Below are 21,559 nucleotides of genomic sequence, written 5' to 3'. Positions count from 1 at the left end.
AATATACAAAATATCTTCGTATAGTACACTTAGTATAGTACATCTTATGTATTTACACGATATTTCCAACTATTATTGTGAAATGTGAAAATCGTGTCAAGACGTGTCAAGACTTTTAACTGGTAAATTATTCATGAGCCCCACAAAAATTTTAAGTAGCATCGTTGTCTCTCTCTCTCTCTCTCTCTCTCTCTCTCTCTCTCTCTCTCTCACACACACACACACACACACACTCCAGTACAGGTATCGCGGAAGTGACGTCACGGAGCGCGGAAGGAGGGGAAGGTGGGGGGTAAAGCGTTCCAGAGAGCAAGATGGCAGCAAAATCCGATGGCTTGGGGGTCGTTACCGGTTTCGCCCAGCTGCACAACCTGGACGAGGCGGTCTGTGACGAGGATGCGCTGGACAGCGCGGCTATACACATCTGCCACTGCTGCAACACGTCGTCGTGCTACTGGGGCTGCAGGAGCGCGTGTCTGCAGTCGCTGCTGGGAGACAGGGATGCTGCTGCTGCTGCTGCTGCTGGAGGAGGAGGAGGAGGAAGCAGGCGGCCGCAGCATCAGCACCAGCGGGAGGAGCGCCTGTGGCTGGACTGTCTCTGGATCGTCCTCGCGCTGCTCGTCTTCTTCTGGGACGTCGGCACGGACTTGTGGCTAGCGTTGGACTACTACTTCAAACGGGACTATCTGTGGTTCGGGCTCACGCTGTTCTTCGTGCTGGTGCCGTCGGTGCTGGTCCAGATCCTGAGCTTCAGGTGGTTCGTCCAGGATTACGCCGGCGGCGGGCTCGGGGCCGTGGAGGGGCTCAGCAGAAAAGCCACGGCGGATCTGAGCTCGCGCATCTACGGCAGGGACAGGTGCTGTGTGATCTCCATTTGGATCTGGCATGCTTGCGTCCACATCCTTCAGATGGGACAAGTGTGGAGGTAAGAGGCTGGGCGTCACATGTACTGATCAGATGCACATGATGTGCTTGTTTTGACTCCGGAGATCATGCACACATAAACTGAGCGATTGCATGCACATGTATCAAATGTGACCCTGGAGCACAACATCAGTTATAAGTAGCATGGGGATGTTTGTAGCAATAGGCAAAAATATGGGTCAAAATTATCGATTTTCCTTTTATGCCAAAAATCATTAGGATGTTAAGTACATTTCATGTTCCATGAAGCTATTTTGTAAATTTCCTACCTTAACTTATTTTTTGATTAGCAATATGCATCACTAAGAACTTAATTTGGATAACTTTAAAGGTGATTTTCTCAATATTTTGATTTTTTTTTGCACCCTCAGATTCCAGATTATCAATCAGTTGTATCTCAGCCAAATAGTGACATATCCTAACAAACCATACATCAACGGAAAGCTTATTTATTCTGCTTATTTATTCAACTTTCACTCTTATTACTGGTCGTGTTTTCCAGGGTCACATTATATGTCCATCAAGTCAAACAGGCTAGCTCAGTTGAAACACAATGTTTTCTTTCTCTTGCTTTACAGCTTGTTCAGTATCCTCTAACCATCTGTGTAACGATGCCAAACAGTTCATTTCAGCAGAATGACGGGCTCACTTCGGGCTGGAGAGTGTGAAATCAATAGAGCTTGTAATTAATTTACTTGAATGACCTCTGCAAGAGGAAAACAAACCTCGGTCTGGTTGGGTTGGTTTTGCTGCATCCAGCTTGGGCTTGATTTTGTAGCATGTTGCGTGCACTTTCAGTCTTGTCTTCAAGATGTTGTCAATATTTGAGCCATTCCAAGGTCATATTTAATGCTGACTGAGAAGCGTGTGTGTTCTGCTGAGGGGTTGCATTGGTCTGATGTGGTCTGTTAAGCTCTGCAGTTGAATAGGAATAAATGACAAATTATGAGCACCAGCATTAGCATTCAGATGCTTTTAACCAAGTGCAGAATCACAAACATGTCATCAAGATACAGCATGAGGACGAATAGGTGAATACAGAGCCCCCCGTAAATTGTAGTATCTCACAAAAAATATAGCATAAAGAAAAAGTTATTTTGCATTTTGATATTTTGCATATAACGGTTAATTACAATTTGCTTCCCAGTTTTCTCTTGATAAAATATGCGTAATTGTCATTAAAATATTAATTATAATATTTTCAATTCAATTCCATTTTTTTCGGGAATGCAGTTGTGCCAGTTGAATGACTGATTTTGTGCAATTAATCTGGGTTTATTAATTGGGTTTATTTACTGCCATAGTTAAGTCTGTTGGTGCAGAATAACTTTAACCGGTCATATAAAGTGGAACATTCATTTTAAATTGCATTTTCATAGAAATTATTAGATTAGAGAAGGTTTCTAGGCTGCATGATTTTTCAGTCAGATTACAGCATTTCCAAGTAATAAAACATCATATCTGTGCTCTGTTCTGTTCAGAATATATAATAATAGCCTGTGATTAGCTCCACACAGCGGCCGAGCCTGTATTTTGAGAGTGTCCAGTGATATGTAAGAATAGCTTGTAGTTGATGTTTGGCTTCATCAGCAGGGCGACAGGAGAAGTAGTCAGTGTCTGCAGGCATGAATAAGACAATTACCGTATTTTTCGGACTATAAGTCGCACCTGAGTACAAGTCGCATTTATTTAGAACCAAGAACTAAGAGAAAACATTACCGTCTCCAGCGGCGAGAGGGCGCTCTATGTCTTCAGTGTAGACTACAGGAGCACTGAGCAGCTTAGAGCGCCCTCTCGCGGCTGTAGACGGTAATGTTTTCTCTTGGTTCATATCTTTTAGTTCATTTCTCTCGGTTCATGTCAAATTAATTTTGATAAATAAGTCGCACCTGACTATAAGTCGCAGGACCAGCCAAACTATGAAAAAAAGTGCAACTTATAGTCCGGAAAAAACAGTAGTTGACTGTCACGCCGGTTAAGATCATCTGTCGGGCTCAGCGCTGACCAGAAGCTGTCGGGCACAGGCAGAGAATTTGTTCCCTGTCGGCGGCGCTCACACTCTCTGGATGAACATATGCTTCTCTTGGCAGAGATCTAACACTGATGAGGACTGATTGCGGTGTTCAAATTGTAAGACCCCAGCTTGACTCTGAGCTCTCACAGCGTGACGATCCATTCAGCTTCCATGCATTCACTTTACACATGCAGATCATGTCCAGTTGTTATTCTGTGACATTTGGGCTTACAGGATTGAGAAAATGATGTTCTGAATGTTACCAAGAGGTTTTTTGGACCCTACTGTTAACATATGACTACAATTAATCAACAAAGAAATTAATTAATAGTTCTAAGATGGCTTGTTAGTTTCTCTCTGGTCTCTGTCTGCTATTTTAATTTTTTAATATTCCATGTTTGTCTAATTGTATTTGGGTTTGTGTGCACATAATTTTTTTTGCTGCATATCTTGGTCTGGACACTTCTGTAAAAGAGATTTCAAAAAGAGCTCAAAAAGCTTTTTTTTTTCTTCCTGGTTTAATAATAATAATAATAATAATAATAATAATAATAATAATAATACATTTAATTAGTGTTGTTTTGCACTAAAAATGTTGTAAAACAGTTTTCAATCAAATACTACTAGTAAAATTAATAAGAAAAATACAAAGAAATGCCAAATTAAATTAAATGTGATTTGTTTGTATTTTTAGAAAGACTGAAAGAGTATTTTCTTGCTAAATGTACTTCAATAATCTGTATTTACAAATTTGAAAAATGTCTATTTTTTTAAGTATATTTCAAGTTAGTGAATTGAACAAACACTTAACCTTAAATACTGAACTGAAAAAAATTGTAACTTTTTCCTGTACAAATATCTAAACAATCTTAAATCAAGATACATTTACTTGTATATACTGTAAGCTATAAATATAAAATAATTTAAGACATTAAGTTTTGTTTTCTAAAAATTAATCAAAAGTGAGTTTATGCTTAAAAAGAGAGGAATTTGGCATCAGAAGAATAAACTTAATTCAAAGAAAAAAAAAAATTCTTACCTTATTGGCATATTTTTGATAAATGTTAAGAGTCATCTTGTCTCAAATAAAGAGTGTGCTATTTTCATATGAATAGTTCCTAAAATAATTTGGATAGTTTTGGACAAGTGTTAAAATCAAAATGGATGAAATCCCCTAGACTTGCACTGAAAAAGGGAAACAGGACGTATCTAGAGACAAGAATATCACAAAGAGCATGAACTCTTCTTATTATAGGACCTTTAAGAAACTACATACTTTTATTCCTTTAAAGAAAACACAAGAATCTAATTAGCATTCTTGTATCTGTTTTTAACCCTCTGGGCAGCATCCTAATGAAACGGGTGAGCTGCGGGTCCATGCGGTCCTGATACATGATCTGTAGTGATCTGTAGTCCAGCAGCTGGTGTAAGGGTAGATGTTGGCATTGACACACTGACCTGAATTCTGTTCTGTATATGTTCAGTGCAGTTTCGCCCCAGAGCTCACACCTTTCACCGGCACGTTACTGGCCTTTTACGGCCTCCACTTAACCGCAGCAGGAGTGGCTCCTGGGACACACTTCACTGCTACACGTATCCCTCTCACAAGATATTGCTTTCATGTTTTCTTGTCCACCCACTCATGCAACCTTTACCTTGTTTAAGGTTCAGCATTTACATTGTTTATATATTGCGAATGCTCTCTTTTTCTATGAGCAATACATGAGAAATACAAGGTACCAGTTGCTCATAGCAGGAGACTCATAGTGTGTAATGTGTGTAATGTTTTTGAACTTAAGATTCTTTGAATCTGTCACATTCCAGTTTACAGTCATGCATTTTAGAATAGGAACATAAGCAACCTGTCACAGAGCCAAACAATATTTTCAGTGCACAACTCCAGGTTTATTAAAGGGGTCATATGACGTTGCTAAAAAAAAGATTTTTTAAAATGTATTTAGTGTAATGAAATGTATGCGGTTTAAGGTTAAAAAACACAATATTTTCCACAAATTTTCATGATTTTCACAAAGCTCATCGGTCTGAAAAGCGAGGTGTATGCTGATTGGCCAGCTATGCAGTGCCTTGTGATTGGCCGAATACCTCAAGCGTATGACGGAAATGTTACTCCCCTTACCAAACTGTGATGCCATATCCCGGTGCGACGAGACAAAAACAATAAAATCCATTATAAACGAGGCATTTGTTCCTTCCAGTGGGGACATAATTACTGATTATAATGACTTATACTGTCTCTTTACGCATTGCGTTGTGTTGCGTATCACACTGCGTAAACATAAAACATGTCTGCATTTGTGATCGGAGAAACAACAGACAACAAGCACTTCTCTACACTGCTCAAAACTCACATTTGAATCATCAGTGGCAAATCTTTTAAATATGAAAACGTACTTACAGTCAGCATTATTTGTCAGAACAGTCGGCATTGTAGGCTGCTGGTTCGGAAAACAGTCCTCTTGCTCCGTAAAATCCACTGAACACATCTATATATTTCGTTTGAACTGTTCTGGAACAGTGTTATAAAACAAAGTAATTTCATGAACGTGAACATTTGGGCAGTGTTATGCAAATCTTCCCACACAGTGACATAGATGTGGGGGTGTGTTAGAGTGAGGGGGGGTCTTTTAGGTAGGCGTGGATGACTCTTAACATTTATAAAAAATATCTCTTTAGGTTTGAGACTTTAGTCTTTGCAACTTTAATAGGGATCTTATCTATGGACAAACAGCTTATAACAGTCCAAAGAGAAAGGGAAACTTGAAATCGCATCATATGATCTCTTTAAAAAAGCTAGACTAAGAAATTATGATATTTTAAATAAATATTTGATTTTATTAGATATTTTCCACTTTTATTTTAGTACTTGTGTTTTAGTATTTGTGTGTGTGTGTGTGTTTGGGGGGGGGGTTGTCATTTGTTTTAAGCTTTTTTATGTCTGTAGTTTAATCATTTGCATTTCTGTGTGTTTTTTAGTGCTTAAATTAAAACATAAATACATTTTGCTTTGGCAACTAGCTGAAATAAAGTATAAATATATATTTTTTTTATTTCAGTTATTTAATTTAATGTTTATTTCCTTTACCTGGAAAGTTATTAAAATACTGATCTTATTTATTTGAATCAGTTATTTATTTTATTCTGTTATCTGTTATTATTTTATTAGGGTCATTATAGTTAATAAAAATGTTGTTGCTTGAAATAACCTGAAAACAACAACAACATTTATCATCTTAATTTAGTTACATTTTTATAAAAATAAAATAAAATAAAAACTATTTAGATTTATTAAAAAAAAACCTATTAAATATTTTCAGATAACAAAAACAACAAAATATTTACTTAAATTAAAATGATTTTTTTGTTTCAAAATGTTAAAAAAGAAACTACAGTATGACACTGTAAAAAATCTGGTATGAATGCAAAAATGAATTCACTTTGAAACAGTCAATATGCACAGTGCTTTATCATTATACAAACACATGATTTCATAATGTGTTTAGCTTCTAAACCTGAGTAGCTCTTACTTCTACTTAGCCACATGATCCTCCATCAACCATTAAACCTTTCAGAGAACTGTGAGCCTTAATATTGTTTCTTTTTATTGGGGAATTACATTCACTGGACTTTCAGAGAAGATTGCAGCTATAGTTTCAGTCTTTGCGTGTACAGTATGAGGGTAAATATCATAATTGTTGAATTCATTCTGCAGCTGCGACCAAAAATATACAGAACAGAAAACAGAAAATTTAAACTGGAATTTGCTGGATTACGAATAACTTTCAGGGGTTGAAATTAGCTAGATAGAATCGACTGTTTGCTCTTTTTGAAGAGGTCATATTATGCGTTTTATTTATCTATTTTTATAATAGTTTGATGTTTTTGTATGCAAAGGCTTTTTTTGCTTCTGTAAAGACCTACATATTAATCTGTCTGATTTCTGAAAGTGGCGGAAATTCAGAAAAAGAGACATTTTTATTGTACTCTAAAACATACATAATTTTTTCATGGTGTATTAACCTTTTAGATGTTTTCACAATCGTGCCCGTTTGTTAAGTGCTCAGAAATGTCCCAGTAGCTGAAAAAGGTCTAAAAGTCTGTTTCCTCAGTTTGTATTGCTAACTGCTCAACAGTCTGTTCAGCTTTAAAGCTTTGAACTGAACCCAGACTGTTTCCTTATAAAAGATTCTGCTGTGAGAACCTGAGTTGCACACAAACCTTAGTGTTAAAGCTGTGTTCAATTATTGATTGCAGGCACAATCTTTGAAATTTTCAGGGTAAAAGCATAAAGCCTGTGAACTGAATCTATCCTCCCTGCGGGAGTTTCAGTAACAGCTCTCCAGAAGAGAAAGAGAGAGAGTTTACAGTGCCTCAGCAGGTTCTTTCTCTTAGTCATGATGCACTCGCTTGAAGTAGCACCTGAATACTTCATCTAGGGGTCAAATGAGAGAGCAAGTGAAATTTTCCTGTTTCACAAAAATCCAGACAATTTACTGTAGACCTGCATATCGTAAAGGAATAGTTCACCCAAAAATGAAAATGTGCTCACCCTCAGACCATCCCAGATGTAGATACTTGTGTTTCTTCATGGGAACAGATTTGAAGAAATGTAGCATCACTTTATCACCAATGGATCCTCTGCAGTGAATGGGTGCCGTCAGAATAAGAGCTGATAAAAACATCACAATAATCCAAACCGCTCAAGGATACTTTAATGATGGATTTGTTTCTCAGAAACCTGCAGCTTTTCACTACATTAGATGGTAATTGATGGGCTGTAGTGGTGTGGATTACTTGTGGATTATTGTGATGTTTTTATCGACGATTTGGACTCTGATGGCACCCATTCACTGCAGAGGATCCATTGCTGAGCAAGTGATGTAATGCTACATTTCTCCAAATGTGTTGAAGAAACATACTTGTCTTCATCTTGGATGTCCTGAGGGTGAGCATATTTTCAGCAAATATTTCTTTTCAAGGAATATGCTCTAGCTTCAAAATAGGATCCAGGTGTAATGTTCTCAGTGTTAATATAATGTTTTGCATCTATCCTGGTTTAATGAGCAGAGTCAAACTGTATGCATTTGAAAAAAGGAGAATGGAGATTGCATTATTTTCTACATTTAGAAACACTTGTGTCTGCATGTTGTACATTATCTGCTGTATGATGGTTTAATTGAAATTTTATTCAGAACTTTTCATATTTTTTCATATTTCTACTGTGACATACAGTTTCAGAACTAAGAGACCAATTAAATAAATATCAAACAACAAAACTGTGTTTAAATAATGTATAAATTATCATAACAAAATAAACGCTCTGCTGGAATACATTCAAAATCATTTGCAGATCCTTGTGTTGAATTATGCAGGTCTCTGCTGAAATCTGTCACCATGCATTTGAATGTATTTGCGCTTTTGCAGTTGTCACAGTGTTTTTTTTAGAGTGTTATTCAGTGTTTTCCTAGCTGATATTTTATACAATATATGTAGGCCTAAAAAAATAAGACACTTGCTGGACCATTTTTCTGTTTGTATTTTACAACCCGAATTCCGGAAAAGTTGGGACGTTTTTTAAATTTTAATAAAATGAAAACTAAAAGACTTTCAAATCACATGAGCCAATATTTTATTCACAATAGAACATAGATAACATAGCAAATGTTTAAACTGAGAAAGTTTACAATTTTATGCACAAAATGAGCTCATTTCAATTTTGATTTCTGCTACAGGTCTCAAAATAGTTGGGACGGGGCATGTTTACCATGGTGTAGCATCTCCTTTTCTTTTCAAAACAGTTTGAAGACGTCTGGGCATTGAGGCTATGAGTTGCTGGAGTTTTGCTGTTGGAATTTGGTCCCATTCTTGCCTTATATAGATTTCCAGCTGCTGAAGAGTTCGTGGTCGTCTTTGACGTATTTTTCGTTTAATGATGCGCCAAATGTTCTCTATAGGTGAAAGATCTGGACTGCAGGCAGGCCAGGTTAGCACCCGGACTCTTCTACGACGAAGCCATGCTGTTGTTATAGCTGCAGTATGTGGTTTTGCATTGTCCTGCTGAAATAAACAAGGCCTTCCCTGAAATAGACGTTGTTTGGAGGGAAGCATATGTTGCTCTAAAACCTTTATATACCTTTCAGCATTCACAGAGCTTCCAAAACATGCAAGCTGCCCATACCGTATGCACTTATGCACCCCCATACCATCAGAGATGCTGGCTTTTGAACTGAACGCTGATAACATGCTGGAAGGTCTCCCTCCTCTTTAGCCCGGAGGACACGGCGTCCGTGATTTCCAACAAGAATGTCAAATTTGGACTCGTCTGACCATAAAACACTATTCCACTTTGAAATAGTCCATTTTAAATGAGCCTTGGCCCACAGGACACGACGGCGCTTCTGGACCATGTTCACATATGGCTTCCTTTTTGCATGATAGAGCTTTAGTTGGCATCTGCTGATGGCACGGTGGATTGTGTTTACCGACAGTGGTTTCTGAAAGTATTCCTGGGCCCATTTAGTAATGTCATTGACACAATCATGCCGATGAGTGATGCAGTGTCGTCTGAGAGCCCGAAGACCACGGGCATCCAATAAAAGTCTCCGGCCTTGTCCCTTACGCACAGAGATTTCTCCAGTTTCTCTGAATCTTTTGATGATGTTATGCACTGTAGATGATGAGATTTGCAAAGCCTTTGCAATTTGACGTTGAGGAACATTGTTTTTAAAGTTCTCCACAATTTTTTTACGCAGTCTTTTACAGATTGGAGAGCCTCTGCCCATCTTTACTTCTGAGAGACTCTGCTTCTCTAAGACAAAGCTTTTATAGCTAATCATGTTACAGACCTGATATCAATTAACTTAATTAATCACTAGATGTTCTCCCAGCTGAATCTTTTCAAAACTGCTTGCTTTTTTAGCCATTTGTTGCCCCCGTGCCAACTTTTTTGAGACCTGTAGCAGGCATTAAATTTTAAATGAGCTAATTAAGTGGATAAAAGTGTAAAATTTCTCAGTTTAAACATTTGCTACGTTATCTATGTTCTATTGTGAATAAAATATTGGCTCATGTGATTTGAAATTCCTTTAGTTTTCATTTTATTAAAATTTAAAAAACGTCCCAACTTCTCCGGAATTCGGGTTGTACATATCCAGGGCAGTTATATTACTTTCAGTGGCATTTTAGCTTCAACCAAATACAGTACCTATGATTTCTGACCATCCTCACGGTGTTTGCTTTAGCTCTTTTTCATGGCCATATTATCATGTGGTATGATTTCATATTGTGTTGTTGATAAATGTGTGAGGGATAATGTATGATCATGGTAATAAATCTCATATCACCCTGAAGGGGGTGTTTTGTGATTAATAACATACTGTCATTTTTTTGTGTGTGTGCAACTAGAATAGAGTTTTGTTTTGAGTTTATGGGGTATTTTTCCAACCAAGGCTCATTAGAAAAACATGCTTGCGGCGTAATTTTTGCAGATTTAATTTATGCTTTTTGCACGTTGCACGATACTTTCGAAGTGAAATATCCAGTGAATGAATGATGCGTGTTTAGTTTTATCCGAAACATGATGAACGTGAATCTAGCAGTGTTTTATCACGTTGGTTGTTGTTGAAACATAAACGTTACTTTAAAGCTAAAAACAAATGTGAGATAAACATGCATTTACTGAAGCAACTATGCCATTTTAGTTTGCTTCTAATATTTTATTTTTAGCTATATTACCGTAATTGGTGTTTCATGGGACATGTACCCTTGTGCTTTACATTGCAAGTGCAATGCTGGACCAGGTGAGCTTACAAGCAAGCTTACTTCAGAAATGCCATACATATGGAGCTGGTTATGATGGAAATTTCAAAATGTTTATAAATCATGCACTCTGGTTAAAGTGTTTTTAGGACATTACATAATATTGTGCATGACAATTAGCCTTCATTAACTGATAATCTGTCCTGTAATTATTTCTGATCATGCTCATGATATGTATTTACTTTTGTTAGGATTTTATTTTTCAATTCAGACTTTTTCTCTCAGAATAAAAAAAAAAAACATGATATAAAAAATATCAGAAAATCTGTTTAGATTTTTATTCTTTGGCAAACATTTTTTTAATACAATTGCGGAATGTTAAGTCAGAGTTCACTGCAAGGAAAAAGTCAGAAATCTGAGCTTATATATTGCATTCCGGTTCAGAATTCTCTTCTCTTTCTAAATAGCATATCCATCCCTCTGCTTTATGAGATTCTAATTTCTGCCTTGTTTGGAGTCATTTTACCCATTTTCATTTGATGTCTGTTCGATCTCATAATTCTGTTGCAGTTTGGTTGTCATGTGTTCTCCGTCATCCCATTCTCATTTCATGACTCCATTATATTCTGTTTGTTTTGCATTAGTTTCCCTGATGGACTGGTGGTCTAGACAGAAGCTGTTTGGTTTTGGACAGGGAGGTTTACTCGCTCACAGACAGAAAGAATGAGAGAAAGAAAGAGGCTTCTGGAACAGAGCGAGATGAGTGTAAGTCTACCTCTCTGTCTCTTTATTTCCCCCCTTTTTAACATTCGCTTCTGTATTATTAATGCAAAAACATCTTTCTCGTTTCACCACCTCTAACAACTTGTTTTACTTAAAAAAAATTATTTTGAAGTGCTGGAAAGTGAGATGGAAAGAGAATAAATTTGGCATATCACACGCATGCATAATGTTCCCAATCATTTTCCCACTGTCTCTCTCCATATGTTTGTGGGATGATATGAAACAGTGGAAATCCTTTTTTTTCATAGTTTCCCCCAGGAGGGATTTAGCGGGAAAACCCCAGGATTTCACAGGCGTGCAAATCTTTCATCCGAGGTGTCACAATTCTAGATAAAAAGCGAAGTAATTCTGTTTGTCTGTATTTAGACACTGGAAAAGATTATTGCTTTATATGGATCTATGTGTTGGCGTGCTTATTTTCATTCATAGTTTTGTTGCCTCTATGAAGGAGACTGGGGAGATGAGAGATCGATTGGATGCATTAATATGGCACATCTGTATTATCTCCTTTCTAGAGCTCTTGCGATTCTAGTGTTTTATTAGCACTGTTTTATTTCTCTATTATAATGACTACATCTTACTGTATGTTCTTAATCTTATTTTTTTTTGTTTTTCTGAAATAAATTAATGCTTTTATTCTGTAATCATGCATGAAATTGATCAAAAGTTAAATAAATGTATATAATGTTAGAAAACATTAAAATATTTCTATAAAAAAAATCGTCAAAAATCACTGTCTCCATACTTTTTATTCAGCTAGAATGTATTAAATGAGAATAGAATGATATCTGAAGAATCATGTGACACTGAAGACTGGAGTAATAATGCCGAAAAATCACGGGAATAAATTACATTTTACAATATTTTCAGATAGAAAGCATTTATTTGAATTTGTAAAATATGTCACAAAATTACTGTATTTTTTTAATCAAATAAATGCAGCCTTGGTGTGCAAAAGAGACTTCTTTAAAAAAAATGTTGCTACTAAAACATTAAACTGTATCTCACAGTGCATCCTATGAATTTGTGGCTAAATTTATCAGCTTTCATACAGAGTGATTTTAGTACATGCACTCCATGCTTTTAAGGCTGTATTGATTAACACGGGAAACAGCTTGGATGACATGAAACCCAACATTACTGTAACCCATCCCGGTCGATGGGACAGCTGCGTACGGTGACTCATTCAGCTGGAAACATAAAGCAAATAAAGGCTGTGCACTGAGTGACTTCCTGTGGAACTATTAGAGAGATTTGAGAGATAACTCTTTCTGTCTGGCGTTAGACTCATGCCTGAAGCCTGCTGGATGGCAGAAGCTTTAATATCCCAGTTCAGGCAGTGCAGTATCCACTGGCTATATATCAACACAGAGAGGTTGTCTGTTTGTTTGCATACAGTCAATATTGGCCATTAATCATTATAGTTCAGATATGTCCCACAGTGACTGTAAATAAATGCAGTGTTAATATGCAAACTGTGAAATCGCTTAGATGCATATGCGATATACTGTGATTTCTCACTCCGTTTGTCTGTTTTCACAGCTCTACACTCCAGACTAGAGTATATGAGCAGTGGAGGGTTATTATATAAAATATAACCATAAAAAACATTTCTTACTTGACATAAAATGTATGTTAACTGAAATAAAATATAAAAATGTATACTTATTTAAGCTAACTGTCAAAGCAACTTTTCTTTCATTTAGTTGGTTGAGATAAAAAAAAATTGAAATAAAATAAAAATAAAAAGCAAAAATACATCAAAACAAATTTGAAATATAATAAAAAAAATCACTGGAGCAGTGATGCCTTCTTGTCTCCGGTATATTGTCACAGTGTGAATACTGCCCTTAATATTTCTTCTAAAATGAGAGTGTTGTATTTGGGTTCTCCAGGACACTGATGTAATAAGTCTGCCTATGATGAGAAGCTCCTGCTGCTATGTGCTTCAGCTCATTTTATAGACATAAATAATCCATGCTTATGTCCAGAGTCGCTGTGCCTCAAGCAACTTGTGAAAATGATGGGCACATGCGAACGATACAATTTATTGTACAATTTATCTTCTAAATACATACATAAATTATTTATTTATGTATTAATTAATTAATTTATTTTCCAAATACTATCATTTTAAGAACACTCAATGCTTTGTAGCTGTGTCCATTTTTGGTAAAATGCATTGATGGGAAGTCAGATAGTGATGCCAAGTGAACAGTTGGACAAATAACAAAAATGAGCAAGTCCTTGGATGCAGCACCACATATAATGTCGATTTATTGGATATTAACCTGCATTGAGGTGACTAGATTCCTGAAAAAACAGAGATTTCCAATGGTCAAAATAGTGTTTTACATGTTGTTTCTCTGTGTGTTGCGCTGAGTAGTGTTGTTGTGTGGTCTTGAGTGGTGCCTTGTTGTGTGTTTGTGCTGTGTGTTCCCTCCAGTTCTTCTCTACCAGCCTGAGACTCCCTGCTTGTTGGTTCCCCAAGGCGGCCTGACAACGAAGCCTGGTGCTGAGAATCGAATCTCTGATACTGCCTGCTTTGAGCCCCTTCACTCTGCTTGCATGTTCTGCTGTTTTCTGCTCTGGTTTTCTCCCCATCCTTTGGCCCAGATTTAACCAACGACTGAGACTGTACCCCAGACTGTCTACATCTCAGGGCATTGATCTCCCCCTGCTGGTTGGAGCTGTCCCAAGATTGTCCACCCCTGTGCTGTGAACTTGCGTGTTTTCAGTAAATCTCGTTTCACTCACTCTGCATTGGGATCCCTTCCTGTTGACCGTGACAGTATTTCTCTGGTTTCTATGTAACACAGGAAAACAAAATTGAAATAAAAAAAAAACAACTGCATATATTTTTATATACAAAAATGATAATAATAATAATAATGTTTACAAGAATGTTGCTAATTTTGTCCAGAGATGTGTATGTTTATTAGCTATGCATCTCATTGAAAAGGATCTTTGGAACATGATGTTTTTGTAGCCTCTGGTAACTGAAGACAAATTGTTTACTTGTAGTAATGTTTTGCTCTTCTGAACAGGTATATCCGCACAATGTACCTGGGCATCCAGAGTCGACGGCAGAAGGAACACAGGCGGCGCTTCTACTGGGCGATGATGTACGAGTATGCTGACGTCAACATGCTCCGGCTGCTGGAGACGTTTCTAGAGAGTGCCCCCCAACTGGTGCTACAACTCTGCATAATGATCCAGAAGAACCGGGCCGAGACACTGCAGTGTAAGTGTGAACCGTACGTTAGTGGAGTTAGTTCAGTCATCTAAAGCTTAGCGCTTGAAATTGTATATTAAAATAATATTTATAAGTGCAGCGCTGCTTTGTTTATAGTGGTAAATCTAATTTAGATTCAAAAACTACTCATGTTGCATGTATGCAGCATCTTTTTTTGGATTGTGATTAAATTACAGTGGTTGCCTCTAATTTTACATAGAAAGAGTACAGATAAAAGTGCATGAATAAGGTGGGGGGGGGGGGGTGGTATTATTGACACTTTATAGGCCTTGAACAGTTAAATACACACACTTGTATATGTTGTAAGTATCCTTATAAACAAAGTAATTTAGGTCTAAAGTGAAAGCAGCTCTTAAAGTGACAGCAGTCTAAAATTCCTGCTGTCTGTCATTCATGTTACTCAAACAACAAAAGAGAGAAAATCTCTCACTGCTCTTGACTAAATCTTGTAACTTTAGTAAGAAGAAATGTATTTTTAATTTACACAGTGAAGAATATGCAGTGTTTTATACATTTGATTATTTTATACATTGTATTTAGCATTTCTTATTTATCCTACTGTAGTTTTTTTTTGTCCTTGCTTGTAATTAGTTTCTTGTTCTTTTTAATCTTTGACTGTTTACTTGTCTTCAGTGAGCTTGAGTTTTTTATTATTATTATATATATATTTTTGTGATATTGATACTGGTGACAAGAATTATGAAATTACTATGGTATCATAAAGGCCTTATTTAAAGCAAAAATAACTATATCGTGATTTATATCGTTACCAAAAAAATTAAATTACTCATATCGTGATACAAGATTTTGGTCACATCGCCCACCCCTTCTTCACAGCTTAATTTTTTTTATCCACACTAACTTAGATTTGTTTAACCTGAGTTCAGTCTGTGCCTATTATATTTGTGTGTCACATTCAGTGCTTCTGTGAAAAGTAATGTAAAGTGTGACGAAACAAGAGGGTAGGGTCAAATGGTCACAGGAGACACATTTAAAACGCATGGTAAAACCAGGTGCAAATGGTCATGTGTCTTGGCTGACTGCTTGTGATCAGATCACAGAAAGCATATCAGAGGCCCTGTTTCCACCTGATATAAAGATACGTATACTGAAGACTGTCTCTCATCATGAATACCTCACAGGTGTCTCCTCCGTTGCCTCACTACTCTCGCTTGCCTGGGTTTTGGCTTCATACCACAAACTCCTGCGCGACTCCAGAGATGACAAAAAGAGCATGAGCTACAGAGGCGCGCTGATCCACATATTCTGGAGGCTTTTCACAATATCTTCACGGGTGCTCTCCTTCGCCCTCTTCGCTTCCATCTTCCACATCTACTTCGGCATCTTCGTGGTCGTGCACTGGTGTGCCATGGCTTTCTGGATTGTGCACGGTGGCACAGATTTTTGCATGTCCAAATGGGAAGAGGTGCTCTTCAACATGGTGGTGGGCATCGTCTACATCTTTTGCTGGTTCAACGTGAAGGAGGGCCGAACCCGGTTCCGCATGGTTATCTACTACTTCGTGGTGCTTGCCGAGAATACGGTGCTTACTTGCCTGTGGTACGCCTACCGAGACCCAGTCACCACTGACTCCTATGCAGTGCCGGTGCTCTGCGGGGTTTACCTGACCTTTGCCTCTGGGGTGGTGTTCATGGGCATCTACTACGGGTTCCTTCATCCGATGGGACCTAAAACAAGGCTGCTAGCCAGCTCCTGTTGTGCCGAGCTTCTTTGGGGACTTCCATTCCCCCCTGAGGCCGAGCCCATGGTTCTCACCCCTGGACCGCGAGTGTCCCAACCCACTACCAGTCGGGCTTCCATGGGGGCCTTTGGCCAGCAGGACGACGCCTCGGTGGACTCCTGCCTGCCCGTGTTTCAGGTGCGCTCACCCGAGCCCACCACTCCCTTGGGCCGCTACAGGCCGGAGGGACCTCTGATCAAGATTGACATGCCTAGGAAACGCTACCCAGCATGGGATGCACACTTCGTGGACAGGCGCTTGCGAAGGACGATAAACATCCTGCAGTTCATCACGCCCGCCACCGTCGGGATCAGGTACAGGGATGGACCACTGCTGTATGAGCTCCTGCAGTATGAGTCGTCCCTGTGACATCTGCAACGTTTTGTGAAATGCATGCCATTTTGGTTTCCGTATAAATGTGTACTTGTGTGTAAAAGAGTGTAAGCATTAAGCATTGCACATTTTTCTTTTACGTGAGAAGCCTCTAGAAGATGTGTATATATTTTATATGTATATACTGTCTCTTTTTTACAATATCCGTTTAGAAATGTGTCCCTGTGGAGGGATATGTATGCGTCATGGTGTTTACGGCCAGATGAAACCATAAAATTGGAAAAATGGAGATTGGTTGACCACGTCAACACCGCCTTGTGTTTTTTTAAACAATTAGCTGATCTTATATTTCAGATATTTCATTATATACAAAAAGCACCTGCTATAACCTAGATTTTCCACTTGTGATTTGTACTGATGATGCAATCAAGTCACTTATTTTCGGTAAGAGTTGATGATTTTTGAGTAGGAATTCTACTTGCCAACTACGGTATAGGGATTTGGCCTCTAGTGAATTAATCACTATACACGCCCCTTTACACTGACCTCTCCAGGTGAGAATCCACCTGTCAGACAAAATCCAAGTGGCATTCATTGTCTGTTTGCCTTAAAATCTGTATTTAGCTTATTAAAGTGTCTTGATTATTGTATTCTTTGGTTATCAAAGAAATACCTCATTGACTCTGTATAGCACAGTTCAAATCCATTAAATCCTTTGCACAATAAGTATGGTTAATATTGCTTTTATATTAAGAATTAAATAAAAAAAAGCACACAGCTCTTGGGCGGTTTTGAAGGCACAACTTTATACAGAGAATAGCATATTGATTGAAATTCTCAATTATTTGGATGTTTCTGTTTCTCGGCTTTGTTCACACTGCAAGCCAGAATCTCCTCATTCTAATTTTCAGCTGCTTAAATGATACGTACTATTTAGTGTTCTATTTCTGTTATAATTAATATTAATATTTATAAATGTATCTTATTTTTATTGCATGTCTAGAAATGAAACAATTTAGCATTATTCCACTGACCAAGTGTCAAGTATAATTGGTTGATTGGAAAACACATCAGATTCAGCTGTGGTGTGAATATAAAGCGTGTTTTATATCATCAGAAATAAGCACAGAAAAGCCCCAACAAGGTGGCGTTGTATGACTGGTCATCTCCATTATTCCAACCTCTTTTCGAGCATTTAGACTGCATAGTGTGTAAACGGTTACTACTCTCAGCTGTTTGTCTGGTTTCGTCATCCAAAATTCCAAGTAATAAACTTGAGAGGTGCAGAAATGTGGCATCGGGTCTCCGAGAAACCCTAGCCCACATATTTTTCCTATGTGCAATGACAGTTTTTTAATGTTTATTTTATTCTAAGGTGCAACAAGATGCTAAGCTAATGGCATTTGAAGTTATCTTTGCCTGAATATACCTGAGTGTATTTACCCAAGTAACCTTGGCAGAATCTTACCAGGAGGACTTTGAGATCGTCTGAGAAGAGGATGATAATTGCCTCAACACACAGGGCTCGCTGCCGACCGCAGCGCGAAACAAAGCCAAATCACATCCTCTACTGTAACATTCTCTCTCTCTGCTATTGGTGCATCCAGCTGCCTGTCAAGGTCGTCCTTCTTGCTGATTGGTGCTTATAGTGAAGCATTTCTTTCTTGCTATCTAAGCATGCAGTTAGTTTTTTGGTGCTACTTTGATTATTTTGCCATGTGAAAACTGTGGGATTGTTAAAAGTGCACCAAGTATTTATTTATTTGTATTTTTTATACACTGAAGAATTTTGCCTGCTGCGAAATAAATAACTGCACTTCTGAAAAGTGTTTAAAAGGATGTACATGAAAAAAACAGTTCTTCCTTTGCAAAATGTATGAGATGTCAAAAAATTAGGTCTAGGAGAAATTTGCTAGTAAATTTCACAAAAAATGGCACATTAAATTAAACATCGAGTTAAATACTATCATCTTGTAAAATGTACTCCAACAATATACAGCTTTAAAAAACTTTAAATATTACTAGTTCTCCTAAACAATTGTTGAATTAGTTATTTTTTAGTCAGACTGAGCTATTTTAAACAATATTATTGGATAAAAATAAATCAATATTTGTCATCTTTAATGCATCACAGTATCTTATTGGTTGGGATACATGTAGTTCTGCCTTTGAATTTGGCCAAAAATTATTTCTTAGAAAGCAGCATGATTCCTTTTTTTTAAAGTAGCCTTATATCTCATGCAATATTTTGTTATTTCAGTACAATATTTAAATTACAACAAAACATTGAAGTTTTGCGGCCAGTTTTTTGGCTGCATTGGTCAGTGAAACATGAACAAAAAAGCATCATAGCCTTTGCTTTTCACACAAATTCGTTTTAAGCCATTTTGAGTTTCCAAATCAGAGTAAACCAGTAGCAGTGCTGGCTTGGTGCACCACATAGAGGAGATCACACATGTCCTTGACTCCATTGTGCCTGCTTTGATCCTAACAACCAGATGCCATACAGGTGCATCCAGCAGGTGAAAAGGGTTCTTGCCAGGTTGGAAAAAGAGCTTGAGATCAATCTCCTATTGGCACATGTTTCCCCTTAAATTGCTCTTTAACACTGGGTCTCTCGACTCGGCTTCCTCCCTGGTTGCTGCTAGCCCTTCCCTCACATTAACATGTGGCTCAGGTGTATTCTGGTGCAGATATTCATGTTTTAGATTTCCCTGCAAATATAAATCTATAGTAATAGGTTATCCTGAGGACAGTGTTCATTTCAAAGCTGTGTGTGTGATTTCTGTGAACGTTCGCTTTGATTTCGCTCATCAACTGCATTCTGGATCACTGTTGTTTGCTGGGGAAACCTGCATCTTTTCATGCTGTCATTCTGAGTTTTGCCAGAGTGTGTTTTTTATGTTTTAGATGGCTGCCAGATGTGCTGTACTACATCCATCAGTGCATCTCTACCCGTGCACATCTGTGCTGTAAATATTAGACACCTATTGGCCTCTTCTGGGCACTAATACACTGTGATTAGTTCTCCTTCTAACCAAGCAGTGAGCATTCAGATGCATTAAGCTTGTCAAGTCCACGGTCTAGAAACAAGCTTCCGCTGCTGAGGACTGTATTATGATATATAACCGCACTGAAAACACCTCAAACATTACTGTTGTCCTGTTAGACAGTACTTGAATTGATAAAGTCTAAATTTATTTTTGTTAACTCAGGCATTTTATTTTCCTCTGACAAACTTGAATAAGTCAAACTGAAATACTCATCAGCTACTGTCAGAGACTGCAAGGGCTTCCTTGATATGGACAGTATTTTACAATATTGCAACATTTAGTTAATAATATAGGTGCATATTATAATGATGCATTTATTATTATATGTTGTATTATGAAAACTATAATATATAATAATGAAGCATTCAGTTAATACCACTATATTAATCTTTTGGTTCCATAAAGAACCTTTAACACTCACGGAACCTTTCCAGGTTCTTTATATTGGAAAAACACTCTTAAAAATAAAGTTTCTTTATTTTAATCTGTGGTTTAACATCACTAGAATGAACCTTTCTATTGTATAAAAATGTTCTTTACACAGTGGAGAAAGTTTTTTTTAGATCATTATGTTTAAAAATAAAGGTTCTCTCCATGGATAAGCTTTAACTTCTGTGGAATCTTTCCATTCCGCAAAAGATTCTATATAGTGATGCTATATAGTATATTTATGATTATTCTAATGTTCTTCACACTAAGATAAATAATGGGTTCCTTTAAGAACTGTTCACTGAAAGGTTCTTTGGGAAACCTAAAATGGTTGTTCATTGGCATTGCTGTAAAAAAACACCTTTTTTTAAGAGTGAAGGTATTTTAGAATATTAAAATGTTCTTCACACTTAGAAATAAATGGTTCTTTTGTGAAATGTTCACCCAAAATGGTTCTTCTGTATGAGAAAAAAAAAAGACTTTTGGAAGCTTTATTTTTAAGACTGTACTTGATTTTCACAGACATCTTAAAGATGGCACTCATTTTGATGTCATCATTAGGATGTGATTTTTATTTGCCATTATTACATTTTTCACCCATTTATTTTACCCCGTGGTGCCTTATAACGTCGGTGCTTCTAACCGCCAAGGCCACCAGTTCAGCAAACAACAATGCCAGTATATTTCTTTCTTTTTTATTTTTCAAACATGCCAATGCAGTAAATGGAACTGTACATAAACACATGTAACATAGCAGCAGGACAGAACAGTGATGTGAACATTCCAGCGTTGGCATGGTTATGTGACTGCATTGGAACAGATGCTCCACAGACGGCAGTGAAGCAGTACTAGACATCGGCCTTATAATAAACATATTTGTAACCCGTTATGAGAGACATATGTTAGGGCTAAAGTTGATTTCTGTATGTGATGTCCAGTACTGCTTCACCAGTGATGAGAGCAATATCTTCAAGGTGCTAAAACTGAACCCTATTTTGTATATTCAGTTTTAAATGTATAGATTTGTTCTTGTAAAGCCTTACCTTGTACTGATCGACGTATCAGACTGTGCAACCAAAAAAAAAAGACAAAAAAAAAGACAGAACAGAAAATGTACAGTAGTTGTTTTGTACAGCAGGAAAACGTTTTTATCTATGTTGTTTTGTTTTTGTGATTCGGTGGGAACTGCTTGATGAATATGATATAGTTACAGTGTCATTACAGTATTGCTTATGTATAGAATGTTTCTG

General features: G+C 37.3%; 1 protein-coding gene across 2 annotated transcripts; it reads left to right on the top strand.

Annotated features, from left to right (window-relative positions):
* The first annotated feature begins 251 nt into the window (after positions 1-251).
* LOC132113147 (XK-related protein 6-like) lies at positions 252-17,055 on the top strand. 2 transcript variants are annotated; one of them, XM_059520969.1, is made up of 3 exons: positions 252-925; positions 14,545-14,741; positions 15,896-17,055. In XM_059520969.1, exons 1-3 carry the CDS (start codon positions 315-317, stop codon positions 16,861-16,863), a joined length of 1,776 nt encoding a protein of 591 aa, XP_059376952.1. In that variant the 5' UTR covers positions 252-314; the 3' UTR covers positions 16,864-17,055. The 2 variants fall into 2 exon arrangements, with proteins under 2 accessions (XP_059376952.1, XP_059376951.1); XM_059520968.1 differs by lacking the exon at positions 252-925 and adding an exon at positions 11,387-11,479.
* Positions 17,056-21,559: the final 4,504 nt, after the last annotated feature.

This window comes from Carassius carassius, chromosome 32 (assembly GCF_963082965.1).
Source record: "Carassius carassius chromosome 32, fCarCar2.1, whole genome shotgun sequence".
NCBI classification, from domain to species: Eukaryota; Metazoa; Chordata; class Actinopteri; order Cypriniformes; family Cyprinidae; genus Carassius; species Carassius carassius.
This window is presented reverse-complemented; position numbering and strand designations above follow the sequence as displayed.

Coding starts and splice junctions, on each gene's coding strand:
- LOC132113147 (XM_059520969.1), top strand. CDS start 315: ATGGCAGCAAAATCCGATGGCTTGGGGGTCGTTACCGGTTTCGCCCAG. Junction 926..14,544: donor CAGATGGGACAAGTGTGGAG/GTAAGAGGCTGG, acceptor TCTTCTGAACAG/GTATATCCGCACAATGTACC. Junction 14,742..15,895: donor CCGGGCCGAGACACTGCAGT/GTAAGTGTGAAC, acceptor AATACCTCACAG/GTGTCTCCTCCGTTGCCTCA.